Source organism: Artemia franciscana, chromosome 11 (assembly GCF_032884065.1).
Source record: "Artemia franciscana chromosome 11, ASM3288406v1, whole genome shotgun sequence".
Classification (NCBI taxonomy): domain Eukaryota; kingdom Metazoa; phylum Arthropoda; class Branchiopoda; order Anostraca; family Artemiidae; genus Artemia; species Artemia franciscana.
In genome coordinates this window covers 27,353,711-27,372,385 of record NC_088873.1, presented here as the reverse complement: position 1 = coordinate 27,372,385, position 18,675 = coordinate 27,353,711, and the positions used below count along the sequence as shown (strand labels likewise).

The 18,675-nt window shown below is 34.8% G+C and overlaps 1 protein-coding gene across 1 annotated transcript in view; it reads right to left on the bottom strand.

Moving 5' to 3' along the window:
* Positions 1–3,652: 3,652 nt before the first annotated feature.
* The window catches only part of LOC136033033 (probable nuclear hormone receptor HR38), a 28,338-nt gene continuing 13,315 nt past the window's right edge, over positions 3,653–18,675 (bottom strand). Inside the window, exons 3-8 of the mRNA XM_065713593.1 lie at positions 18,016–18,290; positions 16,035–16,176; positions 13,151–13,426; positions 9,504–9,706; positions 8,281–8,459; positions 3,653–5,328 (exon numbers count right to left, since the gene is read on the bottom strand). Coding sequence (XP_065569665.1) covers positions 5,072–5,328; positions 8,281–8,459; positions 9,504–9,706; positions 13,151–13,426; positions 16,035–16,176; positions 18,016–18,290 — 1,332 coding nt within the window. The 3' untranslated portion in view covers positions 3,653–5,071. The remainder of the gene's footprint in view (positions 5,329–8,280; positions 8,460–9,503; positions 9,707–13,150; positions 13,427–16,034; positions 16,177–18,015; positions 18,291–18,675) is intronic.

Below are 18,675 nucleotides of genomic sequence, written 5' to 3'. Positions count from 1 at the left end.
TTGCATAGCAAAGTGGCCCATTCCCTGCAAAATAGCCAGGTGAAAAAACGAAGGGATAAATAATACTTGCAAGCTATATGGCCCTTTACTTAAGGCGACGCTAGAGTATTAGTTCTGATAGCAGAAGACACACGAGTTAGAGGAAGCTCACCAAAGTCCAGCAGCTCATCGCCTAAGGTTTCTTCACAATCTTCATGGTAAGCACCAATAATATTTGGTCTTCCTTTCAAGATATCTTCTGATATAATAGGTTTTTATTCAACAAGCATTCTAAATACACAGTCACTATATGCTACGTTCCAACGCATTTAGCTAAGATATACAATGCATTATCAATTATGAAAATAAATTCTTGACCTCAAATTTGGGTCAAGAGATTAGATTTTCTACAACTTCACTGATCGAAGTAGACCCACTTGAACTGCCATGCTCTGTATTTCGCTTGGATTTTGTTACTATTACACACCAAGTCACGATTTCAGCGGTCGCCTCAATATCTGATTATGCAGACCATATCGCTTGTTTGATCAAGTTAATGTCTTGATCAGGTGACTATAGTGAATCACAAGATTCGAACATATCCGTTGTTTAAGTTTTATTTGTCTGGAAAAATGATCCTTATTGATATACTTCTCCGTTAGCTTAAGAAGTTGGTTATATTGTTTATCAGGGTCAATTTTATTTTTATGTATATTTCTGACCCCGTTTTCGCAGTTAAAAAGGCAAACAATATTTAAAACCCTCCAGTTAAAAACCAACAATATTTTGACGTCTTTTTTATCCTAATAATTAGATGATAATAATTTGTCTTTTCCTACCAAAATACGACTCGCGTTCAGTAAATACTTTTGCCGATAATAGCACTCTTGAAACTTCTGGAAGAATTAAGTTGAAAGTTCTTTTAAATATTGTGAACATGTGTAACAGGGTACTAGCATGGTTCGGTGGACAGTATCTTGTCAAAAATGTTATCGATTATCCATCTATTATCTGTCAAAATAGTTCTACGAGTTTATCACAAGATTTTCATAGCAGATTTATAGGTATTCTACTTGATGGAAATTCCTTGAAGTACCATATAGATTTGATAAAACAAAGTTTTGCACGAGTTATACTATATTATGAATGCTCACTACGCATTTTCGTTGCTTGAATACTGATAATCTTTTTTTTATTCCATAAGTAAATCGTCACCTAGGTTTCGGAAAATGCCTTATTTTTGGATATTCCCATTAAAAAAAATATTTTTTAGGGGTTTTCGTTAGAAAATGTTGAGCCCCCCTCCAAGTTTTTGAAAGAACATTCTACCCCCTCTAAATTTTCGTGAATTGACGCCGCTGGAAATGGTACATCTTATTTAACTAGAATTACTCAAAGACAACTAAACACAAAATCGCAAAGAAAAGAAGAACGAGGACAATAAACTGTCAATAAAATTATGCAAATATTTCCGTCAAGACCGTCCTCAGTGCAGAACAAATTGATAAAAATATAAAAAAAAACCTTAAAACAAAACACAAAACTAAAATATGATGACCCTTTCGGTAACTGGTTAAAGTAAAGGTTCAGTAACTGGGACGCTATGACCAAGAAAAACCCGGCCATCCTTCGCTGCTGTCTTGTTTTATGTCTAAATTGTTAATTTACTTGAAAAAATAACATAAACTAGCTTGGGATAGAAAAGGGACACGGCGAATACTAAAAGAGAAGAACCGTTACAAATCGAAAGCTTGCTAGATTCTTAAATAAATTTTCTAGTCCTCGTAGGCTTTTGCATTTGTTTGCAAAACAGAAGTCTAAATCTAGTAGCTTCTATCAGACCTTACCTATTCAGAAAGAATTTTTGAACTTATACAGATATATATTCTTTCTTCCATCAAACCCATATAAACTGGCCAATGAAGATTCGATTAATGAAAAAGTGTTACCCAACCAAATCACACATTTTTAAGGGGAGTCCCAGCTCCGTCACTTGATTTACGGTGGAAATTACAAACAGTCTTTCCATTCCAATGCATTAGCTGTTTTGTGAAGCTTACCGGTTGAATAGTAAAGAGCGAACCACAGGGAATTAGTCAGCGGAGTTGTTCCAAAATGACCACATACCCAAAAGAAGCAACTTTCGAAAGATACATGTGTTATATTATTTTGTCGAAATATAGGTGTGTTGGACTATCTTGTACATAAACATGCAGTTTTTATCAAAAATTGCATTTCATTCTAATATAATCTATTGTTAATTACAAAAGGCACTAGATATAGAAATTTTCTTTCAAATGCGCCATTAAATACCACTCTATGGTGTTTTAGCACCCCAGTAGCGGTGACGAAGAAAAGAAGAAAAAAGGAGACACATCACTGCATCCCATGTGAAAAAGTGATTTTCGTTTTTGATCAAGATGGGGGTGGGGACTTTAATTCTCCTTAATAGAGTTTTCGACTATGATAACTCCAATAGTGCAGTTTTTATTTCGATACGGCACCATTTTTCGGGAGTTCCACGCAATTTTTTGAAACAAAAACAAGCATATTTTCGCACCCAAGTTTTATCATGAAGATTAATCGAAATAATAGTTATGATTCCTGAAACAACTTCTAATTGTCAGCCTCACTCAACAGTTATTTTGAAAACAAGTTTTTGAATTTTTGGTTACTATGGGTTAGGGTTTGTTCTTTATTAGGTTATGGGGGCAACATGATAAGCAAACACAGGAAGATAGCCCCGTAAAACCTGGACTGGGCAACTTGCTCCATCAAAGCTATATTTACCAGAAGCATCAAGTAAGACATTTCTAATTGTTTTATTATCCTTTGTAGCACCAAACGTTTTGTTAAGAGGAAAAGTTCAATTTTCAAGCCCCCTAAAGATTTCAGTAAAGTGACACCCCTGTCTGGTGTCACTAGTCGAACTACTTACGTCAAGAGACAGTTACAGCCCATAAAACATTATGCAAACTCTAATTTACACATCATTACAGAGAATATTTTAATTGATTTCCAGTTATGACAATATAATATTTTCACACCAAACTATATGAAAGACAGCATACTAAATTTCAAATATAGTAGAGTATAAACTCAATGATGTATATAATTGAGTAATATATCAACTACGTAGAAAAGTATAAAGATAATTAAAAAGAAAAATCCGGTTAACCATGATAAATGCGATTAGGGTGTTATAAAGTTTGTGTTTCAAGTATACTTGTCTAAGCGAGATTTTTGCTCGAGAATTATGAATGATATGTGTGTTACCTTGTGTTTTATGCACAGTTGTATTACTGAGCGAAAACTGAAATGGCAAGAAGTCGGTTTGAAAAGCTTTAATAAACACAACTATGCTTAAAGTTTTTACTCTGATTGGCTAATCATAGATTTTATGCTAGAAAGTTGAATGATCTTCAACTTGAAAAATTACAAAAAGGATACTGTAAACTGTAAGCACTGTTTTAATTTTGTCTACAAGTATCAGAAAGGCATAATCTCAGAAATTTCAAGAATGGAAGAGTCCAGTCTCTAAACTCAAGTTGTATTTCTATCACTCATCGACTTCGCTTGTGCTGCGAGACTGGAAAAAAATTCACTATCAGTATCTCTTAAAAAAAAGAATAATAATTTTTTAATTTAATTTTTTTTTTAATTTAATTTTTTAATTTAAGCACTTACGGCGAATGAAAAATGTTAATTCTGAACGCGCAATCTACAGGTACAAGCATCCAGTATTCAAAAGTGTAAATTTTTATGGTTTTATTTATGGTAGAATAAAAATTTTAAACTAAATTACAAACTGCACTGTAAAGACGTGGAAATAAAGGAATACGACTGGAAAATTTTAAAAATCTTCCAAGTCAAATTTAAATTATTTCTATTTTAAAATAGAGAGAAAAAGAAACTGAGTACAGAAGTACAAACATTTTTAAGCATACAAGATGCCGGTAAATTCATGTAAAAAAATATATCTTGTTACATCACAGAGCATAAAGACCTAATTGAGTTTAAACCCATCTCTAAGAATTTTGCTCTCAAATATGCGCTTTTATTAATAAACAATTGCAAAGTCCTACATAGCCCCGATTTGAATTTTCGAAAAATTATATATTGGCAGATATTGAATAAAATCCAAACCTAATTTAGTTTATTTTATTCATGTTCCGCTGCCATTTTAATATAAATTTCCGTTCAGAAACGATTTTTTTTTTGCTTTTCTATGATAAGACGAATGTTAAAGACAAGAATAGAATCTCTTCTAATTTCATTCCCGTTCAAGACAATTATAATAACAAAACGGTGGCCGTAGTAAAAAGAGCAATAGTATTAATAATAAATAACAATAATGGCAGTAAAATTTGGAGAAACTTTAAACATTTGTCAGAAGTTTCTATTGATTCACCAAGCCAAAATACTAAATACACAAATCACAAAACTTACTGACCAGAAGTACTAGAATCACGTAGTTCTACTAGAATCACATACTTGAAAAAACAAAGTAACTATGCTTATTTACATATTTACATGACAGCTACGCTTGTATATATCACGGGAAAAAAAATCCTAAGTACAGAAACTTCATATCTTAAATACTTTGCTAAAATATACAAATCAGTTATAACCGGGGATTGTTTTGAACGAAATGCTACTGTCAAAAGTGAGGATTAATATACTACATATAAACATAGGAAATTTTACACATGCCCGAGATAGAAAATCTAAAAACCAGCATTTCCACCAAGTCCCCTATTTAATACAAAATTGGCGCTTAAAGCGACATCATAGAGATGGTACAATTCCGCCAAGAAACGACTCATTGGTGCGTTTTCCGCTAGTGGTAATTGTATGTAGATGGGGTTGAATCCATTCTTACAGAGTGTACTCTCTATTCTTTAATTACACACGTCACTCATCTGAAAATGCGATAAAAAACATAATCACTCCTGTTATTTCTGCGTAAAACTTTATAACAGTAAGTGGAAGCGAACAGCTTTTAAAGAAAAAGCAAAAAAACTATTAGAGTCAAAAGTAAAGAACTTATAATATTAATTGTCTCAAAAGTGTGATTGATCATTGAAAGTGGTTAAAAAGGCAAACTCGATGCAAACATATTCTCAAGAAGTGGTGGAGTTGGCACAATTTCTTCAAGTTTGAGATAGAAAATTCGCTGAAGTCCCTGGACAGATAGACTCCGTAGCTCTGGTAGTTTTCCAAGAAGTCTTGAAAAATAATTAGACTTTTTCTGAGCTTCAGGATTATACGTGGCATGATCTCTTAAGGACCCAATGATTCGTGTTTGAAGCTGTTCAACTCGGGCAGGTTCTCGCAAGCCATGACGCTCTAAAAAAAAACAAAAAAACGACTTTAACGTTAAAGTTTTTGGGCTGTAAATTACGATTTTGTTTTCTAGCAAAAATAGAATACAGTCCCTGGCGTCTTCAGCGTCATGTATCTGTAGCTAAAATCAGGATAAAATACACAAAACATTGTATTTCGAAATCTGGATGTGAAGGTAATATTTCTAAAATTCCGTCCGCCAAACGTCGCCACATTCCATTGATTAATTTTTGTTTAGACAAGTTTTTTTTCAAATAAAAGTAAGGACAGTGCTTAAAACTGAAAATGAGAGAAATTTGCCCGAAACAAGAAGAAAGAGGTTCCCCTTCAGCCTACCATTCATGACACTCAATTCCATATTCTTAAGAATAGTAATTTGATTATGAATTGGATAAATTATTGTGGATTTTACAAATTCTTCTCTGTCTTCTATAATGGACAAATAACTGACAGCTTTCATTGATACGATCATCTAGCATTCACTAATGCTAGCGAAATAAAATAAAAAAAAGGAACAGTAAATGCTACCACTGCAAAAATACAATTTCCTTTTGTGTTAAAGATTGGAATTATATGGAGCTGGTGATTTTTTGGCTACAGCCCTTGCATTGACACGCTTTTTATTCCAATTTTCTAAAGTTTTGAAGATGCTAGGACTCTTTTCCCGAACTTGTAAAACTGTTAAAACATATTTTGTTATTCCCCTTATATATATATCCCCTTATATACATGTTATTCCCCTTATATGTTTTATTATTCTTGATATTTTATTATTATTATCCTAGAAAATAATACTGCTTGTAGATAAAAATAAAATCTACATTTTTACCCTTGTGAAAGTAAAGCTTAGTATGCAAGGATGTGTAAAGATCTTGTTGGTATTGTTAACCATGGTGTCTATTATTCTATGCTTTTACCATTTTCTCTCCATTGACTCCCTCTCATCCTGTTCCGTCATACCTACCCTCCATTCATAAAACAGGGAATGAATTGATTGCCTTTCAGACATTGGTCAAGCTGTTCACATAACTGTCGACTTGGATAAAGTTACAAGAGAAGAAGCTTCCCGAACTGTAAAACTTTCCTATAGCCTTATGACCCATGAACCAGATTATTTGCCTGGCTTTACAATAGAATAGATTACTATCAATTGGTGCTCTTAACAAGGAAAAATTTGCACAGGGTGTTTTGCTTTGGGTTTTCAAAATTATCATTACTAAATGGAAATGTTTCATTCATGAGCGATGATTGTATATCACACAGTACGCATAGCTGACAATATTTGACGAATTAAATGTCAAACGAAATCATGAAGACGAGAAAACTGCCTCATGTGGTTAAAAAGAGAATAAGATTACAAAGACAAAAAAGCGGAAGAAGAAGAAGAAGAATTAAAAAGAGAATGAGTGAACGCAAATGAACATGATGGACAGTAAAAATCAGCTGCCGATTTAAGCCCAAAGTAGCCTCCTCTGAACTCCAAGTCCTGTTTTTTTTTATTGTGTTTATCTCTACAAAACTCTTGAGATAGAGAGATAGATAGATAGATAGAGAGTTAGAGAGATAGATAGATAGATAGATAGATAGATAGATAGATAGATAGATAGATAGAGAGAGAGAGAGAGAGAGAGAGAGAGAGAGAGAGAGAGAGAGAGAGAGAGAGAGAGAGAGAAGAGAGAGAGAGAGAGAAGAGAGAGAGAGAGAGAGAGAGAGAGAGAGAGAGAGAGAGAGAGAGAGAGAGAGAGAGAGAGAGAGAGAGAGAGAGAGAGAGAGAGAGAGAGAGAGAGAGAGAGAGAGAGAGAGGAGAGAGAGAGAGAGAGAGAGAGAGAGAGAGAGAGAGAGAGAGAGAGAGAGGAGAGAGAGAGAGGAGGAGAGAGAGAGAGGAGAGGAGAGAGAGAGAGAGAGAGAGAGAGAGAGAGAGGGAGGAGTGCGGAGAGAGGCGCGATGAGCGGAGAGCGAGAAGCTCGCTCGAGATCGAGCTCGAGAGAGAGGAGAGAGTCTTTCTTATTAGAGGCCATTTATAATGACAATTCGAGGATTTATAATGTGCACTTTACTGTTTGTGGCGTAACTGGTTTAACATCCATTATACAGACAATATCTATTTATAACATCAAACAGTCAAAATCAAGAATGCAACTTCAGCTTTTGCCAGAGCGAATTTGGTCAATGTATTTGACTTAAGGCCTCTCAATTAGTTTACCATTAGTTTTCAAACAGTGAAGCTCATACGACTTCATAGCAATATTGCACTTAATAAATCTTCAGGATATGCTAACGAAAAATCTTATTTCACGAGAAGACTAATATAAAAAGTCTTATGAATATATATCTCATATTTCCTGAAAAGCAAAAATTCCCAGAAGAAGTTAATTTTTGTTAGCTTTGTTTGAAAGAAACAAATCTATTTGAAACAAATACGATAAAAAATGAGTGCACCACCTCAGCTTATACTTTAAATTGATGAACATCCCAGTGTATGAGATTAACGTCCCATTTACGCTTTAATCATAAAAGATGTACTGTCATCTAACAGTCAAACACTGAACAATATGCTTAGATATCTAAATTTATTCTACAAGCTCGATCCATTTTTTTCAAAGAAAAGTAATTGAACAGCAAAATGAAACCTCTTTTGCAAATTGAAAATTGCTGTAATAGTTCATTAATCTTACTAATTTAAGTATTAACTGGATGAAATCTCAAAAATATATATTTTGCTTTATTGGACTACAATAACTATAATACATTACACACAGTGCTCTTTGCACTACAACCCCCAACAAAACCAGTTCGATTTCCGTGCTGACATATTTTTTACTGTATACTCGAATTTAAAAATGTTTTAGATACCGGAATGAAATATCTCTTTGAAAAATCTGCATGGCTCCCTAAAAAAAAAAGAGAACTCTAAAGAAAAATTTCCATGACTCCCTAAAACAAAAGAGAACTAACCTGTGACCAGAGCAAGGGCTGCTAAGCAAGATACTGCTGATATGTCAACATCTAAGGTGCGCAAATTTCTCGAGAATTCAAGAATACTTGGAAGCCAATCACCGAAAGCCCGAATTGCCTCTTGACGAGTAACTGAAATCCCATTGCAGAAAATAAGTCTTTCGTCCGACACTTTTGTTCTAGAATGAAAAAGTACCACATAAAATTATGCAATAATAATTTGGACTAAATTGATTTGTACTAAATAAAAATTTGCTCTAAACTGATTTGTTTTTTTACAAGTTAGTTCACTTAGTAGGCCTAAATCACTTAGTGGTAATTAAATAAGACAGATTTGAGATGGCACAAAAAAGAGCTGTGAAACTTATCCTTGGACAAAACTGTTCATCATACGATAATGCATTAAAACAACTCAACTTGAATTCTCGTCTAATTTGTAGGCATGACATGACATATCGATTTGAATAAACTGTTTGGACTCTCCAACTGAGTGACTTATTATCAGAGTTTTATTGTAAATAAATCTGTAGTTATAAATTGTGTATTGTTTTTTTGTTTTTTTTTTGTGAAAATTGTGGCCTACCCAAATAAAAGCTTTCTCTTAATAAAGGATTTAAAGTTCCAGTTCGTTCAGATATAATTGTTGGTAGGGTTCAGATCCCTGCAATGTGTCCCAAGGATTGATTGTGCTATACTAAAGGGGAAAAGTGGTGATTAGGACACCAAGATCATCCCTGACGTTAAAATCACTGTAACACTTTAATGAAAAAAGCAACCTGGTCTTAAGCCATACACCCCTACCCCTCCTGTGCCACAAGGAAAAAGATTCAGAAAGCACCCACGATCCACTTGATAACTGGCAGTTTTAACTCGAATGGAACAGTTTTAGGACATAGCAAATATGTCTCCTGTCTTCTTAGCTTTTCAGAAATGGCGTCCAAGACTAAACCAGAAAGAAAGTACCCTATATTGTCACTGGGTTTTCGCTCCCCAAAAAATTACCCGGTTAATTGTAGAGCTTGATTTGTTGTTCTTTACTGAAAGCACAACTATCATTCACAGGGATTTTTGTAACCAAGAAGCTTTTGTATTCACTAGGAAATGTCATATTTTTTAAAATTTAAGTTTGTGTGGTAATATTTTTTATTTGACATTTTCCTTGACAGACGGTATTAGGTCTGTCGAGGGGTAAGTATGAAATAAAGCTATTCCATAGTCCTTACCTGTATGCGAGTCTAAGGACAAAGAGTTCCAGACAAGCCGATTGAAAGAGTAATTCTTGGTCTTCTTGACAGAGGTCTAAAAATCCAGGTATACGCTCAGCCCACGTCCTTATCACACCAATCGATAAAGTAATTAGTTGAAAAAAGCGGCTTATTATTCCGGAGTCAGACAAAGCGTGTGGTTCGATGTCGCAAAGTTCACTCTAGAAGGAAAATAATAAAATCATAAAAACAATTCTGAAAAATGGATAAGCCACAAACATTCGCATTTACTCTTCTGGGTTCGTATCTTTTTTTTTGGCCCAAAAATTAGGGTTCGAAATAATGACGACTATCATTTACTTGGCTTAAAATATCAGAGCTAAACGCTCGACTGCAATAGAATTATAATGCTTATATTTGAAATATGCCCAGCATTACAGGTAGAAGTTTAGGTTTTCTCAATAACCAACAATATATAAAATTTTTCAGAAATGTAAAAGTGAGTTTTAAAAGGGACTGAGTATCTTAGGAGGTATTCAGAACATCTAAAATTCTTTAGACCTCACACTTGCCTTTTCTTGAAACTTTGATAATACATTTATTGTATAGGTTCAAGGCTAGTATTATAAATGCAGCAAGATAACTTTCCGAGAACTTCTATTTATTGTCTTCTTTTTTATTTTTTACTGGAAGGGATCATTGATTATTAGCTATTGCTTTGGGCTCTGGTCATATACTACCAAAAGAAAAACAACATGTCATAAAATTTTTAACATTCCATTTGTAATCTTTGTTGTCACTACGCTTTACGCCATCTATTTTTGCGGTCTTGGAGTATAAACGTCTCAAAGATGAGCCTTCTAGAATAGTTCTGTATTTTGAAGCTTCATCTCTAAATAATCAATAAAATTTTATAAAGACAGCAACTGCTTCCACTTTAGTCATTAGAACTTTAAATCTTTTTAAACTCAAAATTCACCCAGAATTTACTAATGCTCATTTGAAACTCAAAAAGAACTACAGTCAGCGTGCTTTCTGGAAAATACAATCATGTCAAATTTTCCAACATACCTGTTCTAAGCTCAAAATCTCCTGAGCAGATTTTGTACTGATGGAGAATGAATTAATATTTATGGGAAAATAGATTAATAGGCACTTAGTAATTTATTTATTTGATTGTAACAGAAATGGTTAAGGCAGTGGCTTTTATATTTCAAAAGAATTGTTGTGTAGGCCCAGAACTCCAACACTGATTAGTATAATAAGCCCTAAGCAGATAATATACATGAAAAGCCTGATGGCCCCTTCTAAGGAGTGGACCAATCCCAATAAAACTGTTTTATGGTTAAATTTGAGAAATTGCAAGATAAGAAAAAAGAGTTAGAAACAAATTCGAAAAAAAATAACGTTGTAAAAAAAGAAACATTGATATATAACTGAACATTCGAAAAAGATCAACTATAGAAAAGAAAAGAAAATTCACTTCAAGAGGAAAAAAAGGGGAAACACTGAATTTGGTGAAGCGTCTAAAATTCTCATTTACGTGAATTTTTTAGTGGTAGAACGGTATCAGTGAATTCTATATGCAGTCTACATAACCATCAGTATCTATTCTGTAACATCATTTCAGCAATTCACAACAAAGTACATTTGAGCACGGGCTATTTTTTTCTGAAGAAATGGCAGGTCTTTTAAGGCCAGAATAACAAGACAGAAAACAACCAATTCCACTTAATCATATCAAGAGGAAAAAAGCAGCCATTTTCCCCAAATTAATACTGGTATATATTCTACCATTACAGAGTAAAGTTCTGGATACCTTGCATACATCAATTTACTTATTGCCTATACAATAAAATCCAGCCTAGCTAACAAGTAATAACCTGTTATTTTTTGTCGCTTTATCAATTGTTACGACACATAAAATGCGTCGTCAAATTTCAAGCATCGATCTTCAGTTATAAGATGCTCCTGATTCGTCGGAAATCCTCGGTAACGTCACTAAATTAAGGAGACTGTCCTTTGACTGCGTTGCATATTGCAATGTCTCAACGACGTCACATTGCTAATGTAACAGATAAGCAAGTAGTAACAAAACTATATTTAGACAGTACAAGTCTTTTTTTTAAAACAATGCAAGACGTCAGACTTTGAGATAAAGGGAAAACCGAAAATAATTTACTGGGATTATGTTGGGTTAGAAGTCTGAAAAAAGGAAAATTTAATTCCTGAGGTAGGCAGGGACAGATCTAGAGCAAAATCTTGGGGGGGGGGGGAGAGAGCAATGTGACAAGGGCGCCAATGAGAAAAATCTTGAAGGCCCAATGTGACAAAGGTGAAAAAAATTGACCATATTGACGGATCCCTTCTTAAAAAAAGAGTAAAAAAGACAAAAAAGGGAAAGAAGACACCAGAAACAATCTAGAGGGGGGAGCCCCCCTGGGTTCCCCTGGAATCGCCAGTGGAGGTTGGTATGTACGCTAAATTTATTTTGGGATGTAGGATGGGAGTGGGTTGAATTCGATAAAAGAAAAATAGCTGAAATGTTTGTAAACAGGTGCGTAAATTAGGGAGTGGTCAAGGGGGTCGATTTCGCCCTTGATCTTTACCCTAGGATTTGAATAATGACTTTTTTGGTATTTTCATTGAATATACCTTTTTTATTTTCACTGGAAAAAATACCCCCCCCCCCCGCGGAATCCGAAACATATATTTAACCCCGCCCCCTTACTTTCATGAATTTACACCCGATTTAGTAAAACATAAATTATTGTGAGAATAGTGAAAATATTGAGATTTTTACATGGACAAGGTGGAGCCAGCACAGAGACCCTTCTGCTACAAGCCTGTACTTTTCTTCTTGAAACTAAGTTTAATTGGCGTCTTTCTCAGTAAAAACTTGGGGCACATACCTCAGACTTCAAAAAGTAGTATAGAGACATGAATTAGTTAAAAGAGATTGAACTATAATTTTCTAGGGAACTGATTGTCTATTTTCATTATTTCACTAAACAAGAAAAAAGCTTCATGTATGCAGAATCAAACTCCCGAAACTTCTCTCCTTCAGGTTATCTAATTCATTTTGAACGTTAATTTTACTTTAAATTGAATTTCTTTTAAAATGCTTATAATATCGTAAGACTAATAACTAATTATATGAACGAAGACAGTTCACAGAAAAAAAGAACTATCAACTGATATTCTTTACACGTGCTTTCATATCTCGTTTTGTTCCCAATTTACATCTAAAGTTCTTAATGCCTATTTCTTCCAAGGTTAAAACAAAAACCTTCGTATCCTATTCAAACTTTGACGATTGTAACTCTAAGGAAACTTACTGACTAAAATTCCTTCAAGTAACGAATTTCTCTTGACGTCAACTCAAGATTGACGTCACCCGTTTCTAAGCGTCAAGAATCCCCTATACAGTTTAAAACAAAACTTCTTCCTGATTTCGTTTTAAAAGAGAAAAGGCGTCTCTAAGTGAGAGTAGTTGCTGTCTAGTCGCTTAGGTCAATTACGAGAGATGTCCCTTTTATGCTTACTTACTTTTTTTCTTTTTTTTTCTAACTTTTGAAGTTCATAAACACGCGTTTTACAAAATAACATTATGTATTCTCTACCATTTATCATATGTAATTCATAAAAAATACTAATGAGCTTACATCATTTAGAACGGGTGAAGTTTCCACATATGCACGGACCAATGATGTAATTAAAGAAACTGGTGGGGAGGGTGGGCACTGCTGTGGGGATTTTGACTTCGAAGGTAATCTTCCTCTTCTTCCTTTTAAGGAGTCAGTTCTCACAACCTCCTTGACCATCCCGACTGTCAGACATTTCTGGAATCGGCAAAACTGACACCGATTTCGTCGCCTTTTATCTACAGGACAGTTTTTCTCCGCTAAGCACACATATTTTGCTCCTTTTTGAACTGTTCTCTAAATAAAAATTTTGAAAATTTAAAATATTTGATCAAGAAATTACTAGCTACAGACTAATACTAAATCAAAGTCGATTCCCCAACAGTGGCGTCAGTTTACAAAAATGTAGGAGAGAAGGGCAAAATGTGTTTTTTAAATCCTAGAGGAGGGCAATTTTTTATTATATTTTCAATGGAAACACCAAAAAAAAGATTTTGTGACAGACATTCCCCGAAAAATCTATTTTAAAAATATAAGGGGGCCAAAATATTAGACCCCTCCTCCCTAATTGACGCCCCTGCTTCCAAGTAAACTACGTCACAATAAATAGGAGGCATTTCCACTCACTAAAAAATCAGTCAGGAGGACCCCTAAGATTTGTTAATATCAATTCATATGCAAGGTAGACCTATTGGCTAGGGGTTGTTCCATGTCACGCTAGCGATTGGGTCTGTTTGTCAGGGTTTGGGATTCGACTTCGCGTCATTTGTGAGGAGTTTCAGGCTCTTATCATGATTAGATTGGGTCGTAACTACGCTCTTTACTTTGAATATATGATAATTTTACTTTTAGCCTTCAAGGCCAATCATTACAATTTATTTCCTCTCGAAAGCTAACATATTTATTCTTTTCAGTGAAAACTAGTCAGTTAATCACAAGTCTATCAATCTTCGCATTTATAATGGATCGTCCGTACTTTCTGCGGTTGAGTGAAAAGACAGTATACCGTTAGGCTTGAATAGAGCAATAAAAAAAAACACTCTTACGGAGGTTACGCTCTTTACTTCCAGAAGAAATTTTTTTAAAATTTAATTACTGTTCAAGAAATATAAGGTATTTTTTTGAAAAGTTGAAAATTACTACCCTTGTAATTTAACTAATTTACCAAAATTGAATGCCTAAATTTAAAATTAAATGCCTAACTTTAAAACTTAACTCAGTAAGCAATTAATATAAATACAGATAATTCAACATGATTAACCAAAGATTCAACTTGAAAATCCTCGAGGATTTTGCAAAAGATTTGAGAGTCTATCATGCCTTTGGCTTACCTTAAGTGCGTTCAGATCTTGAACAATGATATCTGACTGTAGTTTACTCGATTAGGCTATTTTGAATATACACAATCAATTTTGAAGAAATATCTTTGTTTAATTTAGGTTAATAAACTAAAGAAGCTAATACGATTCTTTGTTAAAAATCGGACATAAAATATCGGTTGCACTTCCAACCTCCACTAAACTTTACCGAAAAATACGTGCAAATTTGTCAGATAACTAAAGAGTGTGAGGGGTATGTTATCACCGGCATCTTCAAAAGTGTGTAGACAAAAATTCAATTATTTCCATAAGATTACTAAATGACGTTTTTTTAATTAGGTAGCTAATATTAAAAGGTATTTTTTATTATTTTCGCTTACTAGCAGACTTAAGCCCAGCGAAAGTAGAATGTCACAAAATTTGATGTAAAAAAAAAAAAAAATCTGTTATGTTTTAATTATCTAAATGTAGTGAAAAGCGTATTTTAAAGTTCAAAAATGTATAATATGCATTCTAAATTTAATTTTAATGTCATAATTTATAGGCCTAATGAATGGGACCAGCCCCTTACCGCCGTGGCTATCTAGAGAGATGTTGATATTGTAGTATGGTAAATTCATGGATGGAGTATGAATTGGAAGAATGTAAAAAAAATGTTTTTAGGAAAAAGATAGAAAAAATATAATAGGAGAGAAAAAATTATGTATGTGAGGAATTAGAAAGGTAGATCACTTTACTACAGATACGTAGTAAAGTGAAGGAAATGATAGTGAAATGGTGATGAAACGGATTACAAAAAAGGAAGGGAGTCTTAGAGTAAAAAAAAAAATAAGAAGAAAGAAATGTGCTTGATTTTTTGTTTTCAAGAGTACGTGAGAAGAAAATAAAACACTCACATGGAAGTGTTCATATGGCTGGTAGGGCGAGTATACAAGTAAGTATATTTCAATCCTTCAGTTGAGGGTTTTTGATCGTGCAAATTACGACTGTACCCTAATTATGCTTCCTAGCCTTTCTTGAGAAATATCACCGAAAAGTGCCATTTGTTACACCATATGGCACTTTCAGATTGCGCTATTGAAAAGAATTCGTAAAATTTCGCAACAATCTTGTCGTAGCCTGCTAGCTTTGCCGTTATAGAAAAAAAGGAGACGCATCACTGCTACTACAAAGATAAAGCAGTTTTCCTTGTTTTTTGAAGGTGACGGGCACAAAACCTACAGTCAGGGGTTGCCCACTATGGCGATTCCATAGTACATTCTTCATTTCTATCCGTCACAATTTTTGAGGGATTTCAAGCTATTTTTATAAGTTCCCGAATATTTGTTCCCGCAATAAAATTTTACTATTAAGATAAACCTATATAATAGTTATCATTCTTGAATCAACTTTACGTATAACTGATCCAGGCTGTTTACTAACAAAGAGTTAAGATTGCAGCTACTGCTGCAACCATGAGAAACCAAAAAGAAGTGCTTGCACTGGAGAAAAACCTGCTTCACCATATATTTTTGATAAAAGTCATACTATCGCTTCAAGTAAAATATATCATTAAACTGTGTAACTGATTTTCTTCCACTATTTACCTTGAAAAAACCTTTACAGCCTTCACATGTTCGAACGCCATAATGCTGACAAGCGGCGTTGTCCCCACAAACTGCACATAACTGTGAAGTAGATTGGCTTTCAGAGCCGCAACAATTTTCAGATATTGAAAGTGAATCTTTCCTGAAAAAAAGCGCCATTAGTAGCATAGGATCGACTAATCTTACTTGCTCAATGACGAACCACAAGACGTCAAAAAGGTACAACATACTATACAGTAAGCTCTAGTGCACTTCCTAAGGTCGGAAGTCAATGGAGAGCAACTAGCCCCCTCCTGAACCGCTTTCTCTATATCCCCTTGTACCTCCAATGCTACTGGACCAAAATTATGACAACCGTTGGGAACAAAATCATTGAAAGGTAAAACAAATATGCCCCTGGGAACAACATACCTGCCTAGAGCCCCTTGGACAAGAGACATAAATTATGAGAGTTGCCGATTACGTAGATGTACGCAATCTAGCGGGAAAAGCCCGGTTTAATCTTGGGTGAAATCCTTACACCATGAGGACCCCAACCCACATAAAAAAAACTGCACAGACAATTTGGCTCTCAAAAAATGGGTCCTTAAAGGTCCCAAAATGTCATTTTTAGTTGGGGCACGCCCCCTCTAAATAGTCCAATAAACCCTATTTGTAATAGTGCTTAAGCTTCAGAGAATTGTAGCCACGGCTTAGGGGACCAAATATTATCTTTGAAGGAAGAGGGTTGCTAGGGAGCCCTGAAATAAATAAAAACTTGTTGTCCCTGATCAGTCTGAAACTTACTTCCAGAAGTCTCTGGGGCAAGGGGAACCTAACGTACAACAAAAATTATTTTATGATATGGTCCTTCCAAAAATGAGGTCTAAAACCGGCCAAAAGACTTTTTAAGATCGGATCAATACTTACATCTTAAAAACCTTGGGTCAAGAGGATTCCAGTGCATAAAAAACAAGAAAATTGGCTCCCCCCCAAAAAAAGGCCAAGAAACTGTTCTTTTTCCAAGTGACTTGACACTTACACCGGTAATTTCCTGGGCCACGGGAACCTTTATGCACAAAAGAAAAACAAAAATATGTTGCAGGTATGGACCTTCAAAAACTAGGGCTAGACTTTTTCTGGAGGGGGGGGGGCTTGAAACTTATATTTGAAAGTCTTTCGGTCAAAGAAAACCAAATTCGTAAAAAGAATTAAAATAAATTTTGGTTCGCAAAATATTTTTACTACTACTAACAACTCATCGCAGCACCAAGCCGTCTGAGGCCGAGACACCTACGCACGCTCCTCATCCATCCTAATCTATTCAAAGCCTCCCTCTTTACACCCTTCTAGAAAGTTCCCTGGGGAGTTCCCTCGCAAAAAGGCCACTCTTTTTCTAACTCTTCTTCTGAACAGCATTAAAGTTAAAACCGGTAAGTCCCTGGGCCAGGTGAACATTACTTAACAAGGAAAATTAGTTTCTGGGCTAATTCGAAAGTTAGTCCCAAATAGGGCCAAACAACAACTTTTACGATTGGCTTGAAACTTTCTAGAACTATTATTGGGGTAAGAAGGCTACATACTTTTGTTGGTAGCGGAGAGGATGTTAGGGTGACAGGAAATAGCAAATAAAAGGAAAAATACTTTGAAGATGAATATGTTATATCGATTCATGACTCCTCAAATTAGCTTTTCTCCGATTGGCATGGGACTTCTGGTGTAAGCAGACTAGACTAAGGGAATCTTGACGGTTCTCTTGATCCAAAAAATTCTTTTCTATTTTTTTCTGATCCTTAACTGACTATTCCAGGGCATGTAAGCAGGACAAGGGAGGCCACCATTAAGGCAAAAAGTTAAGAAAACAACTGTGGCTGTATTAATTAGACTCCAAAACTCTAATCAAAATTGCCCCATTTAAAACTATATCAGAGGCCAATACAGAGTCGATCAAATGCCCCTTGTACGAAACAATTTTTCATGAAATTGAAAATATAAGATTTACCTCTCTGTTGTTCTTTTTTTGAGAATATCGACAGAACCATCCTCTACTTTGAAAGAGCTACTTATTCCGGGTAAGCTGTTTGTGCTGCTCGAACTGGTAAATGATGTGAACTGCTGAAGAGTACTGTGATTGTGTTGGTATTGAAATGATGCTTGACGTCTAAATTTGGATTGGCCACACAGAGGGGTTTGCGACTCTGACTTGAAGCTTAAACTTCTTCCTGTTTTATAATGAGGCGAATACGTATCTTGAAAGCTGGGCAACTGCGACGCATTCTGCAAAATAACAATATTGAAAAACACTTCTGTCTCGGTAATTCGAAAAATTTACTCCAACTTTCAAAAAACCTGTGAATTTCAAATATTAAATGGGTAATTAGCATCGCAAGGAGGAGAAAGGGAATAAATTTCAGAGAAAACGGATAAAATAAAGCAAAAGAAAACTTTTACATATACATGCTTCACAGCTGGGCTAGAAGAGGACATGGGCACCCATAAGTTTATTTTAAGGGGGGCTTATCTGGTCTAATCGGCACTCTTAATACTGTATAATAGAAATCACAAACAGAAATATCATAGACAGCGCAATAGCGCTACCTAAGTAAAGAGCGATTTAATTTTTTTGTCTTTTTACCCGGGCACTTCCTTTAATAGGAAATGT